This window comes from Bison bison, unplaced genomic scaffold, assembly GCF_000754665.1.
Source record: "Bison bison bison isolate TAMUID 2011002044 unplaced genomic scaffold, Bison_UMD1.0 scf7180017864301, whole genome shotgun sequence".
Lineage (NCBI taxonomy): Eukaryota > Metazoa > Chordata > Mammalia > Artiodactyla > Bovidae > Bison > Bison bison.
Window position 1 is genome coordinate 1,032,235 of NW_011494873.1, and position 1,277 is coordinate 1,033,511.

The 1,277-nt window shown below is 64.4% G+C and overlaps 1 protein-coding gene across 2 annotated transcripts in view; it reads right to left on the bottom strand.

Moving 5' to 3' along the window:
• Positions 1 to 1,277, bottom strand: part of STK10 (serine/threonine kinase 10) — a 124,986-nt gene that overhangs the window by 48,993 nt on the left and 74,716 nt on the right. For both annotated transcript variants that reach the window (XM_010851290.1, XM_010851291.1), the window contains 2 exons: positions 828 to 1,022; positions 164 to 245 (listed from right to left, as the gene is read on the bottom strand). In XM_010851290.1, the coding sequence (XP_010849592.1) occupies positions 164 to 245; positions 828 to 1,022 (277 nt within the window). The remainder of the gene's footprint in view (positions 1 to 163; positions 246 to 827; positions 1,023 to 1,277) is intronic.

The window sequence follows — 1,277 nt, forward strand, 5'->3', positions numbered from 1 at the left end:
TGGTCTCCCTTCGCCCTCCCTGCACAAGGGCTGGCGGGTATGGGTGCCCAGGGCACGCTGGCTGGTGACTGCACGGCTGTGCACGACGCCCCCAGGTCAGGGTGAGGACGAACCCAGCTTCTGGGTCAAGGTGGGCAGCCACCTGGGAGGGGGGACCACTCACCTCCAGGAGCTGCGCAGCGCTGGGCCGTGTCTCTGGGTTCTTATCCAGGGCTGTCTTCAGGAAATCTCGGAACTCTGCAGACCTGGGAGGACAGACAGGTGGGGGAAGTGAGCTGGGAGCGGGGAAGAGCCGAGAACACTCCCGCATCAGGGACTCCACTCTCCTGAGAGTCCCGTGCTTCCCAAACACGCCCCTCAAAGGACAAAGGGCGCCTTTATAAGCGAGCCAGCGGAGGCGACCTCAGGACTGCCCTCTGGTCACTGACAGGGGGGATGCAGAATCAGAGAGGGGGCTTGCCCAAGGCCACGCAGCGGAACACAGCCGTACTGGGGCTTTGAGTCCCAACTCCGAGCCTAGGGTTGCGCCGTGTGGCTGCAAGGGCTCATGTGGGCTCCTATTCCTGCAGCGGGATCCGGCTTATTTGGGTTCCGCGGTCTGCGTGGACGGAGAGCTGATGCTCAGAGCACAGAGGGAGGAAGGAGCTCTGAGGGCCCAGGAGCTCAGAAAAAGCCTGCCGACCCCCAGGCCTGACTGCTCCCCCGCTGTGGGGCCAAGCAGGGACAGCAGAGCCCGGCACCCCGCCTCCCCTCACCCCACCTGCCCCGCCACCCAGGGCCGCTGGCCGCCCTGCAAACACCCCCGGGCAGGCCTCCAGGCTCCTTACCACTTGGAGGGCGAGAGCAGTGTGGGAGGGTCGGACTTGGCGATCTTGAGCAGCACCCGCATGGGGTTGAGCTCGTGGTGCGGGGGCTCGATCTGGGCCATCTCAATCAGCGTGATGCCCAGCGACCAGATGTCCGCCTTGTAGTCGTACGGGGTGTCCTTCATGGTCTCACACATCACCACCTCGGGGGCCATCCTGAACCGACCAGGGGACAACAGAGCGCTAAGACCCTGGCCTCCACAGGCGCCTCCTGGAGGCTCAGGGTCAAGGACCAGCGCGAGCACTCCCAGGACCTGAAGTGCGTTCCTTCCCACCCACTGTATTCCTTGGGACGGTTTCCTCACAAAAGGACGCCTTCCAAGCAGCTTCACAGCCCAGTCCTGCTGCAGCTCCGATTCCTACCAGAAGAGGGCAGCAGCAATCCAGAACACAGGGTCCTGGGGAAGGGGC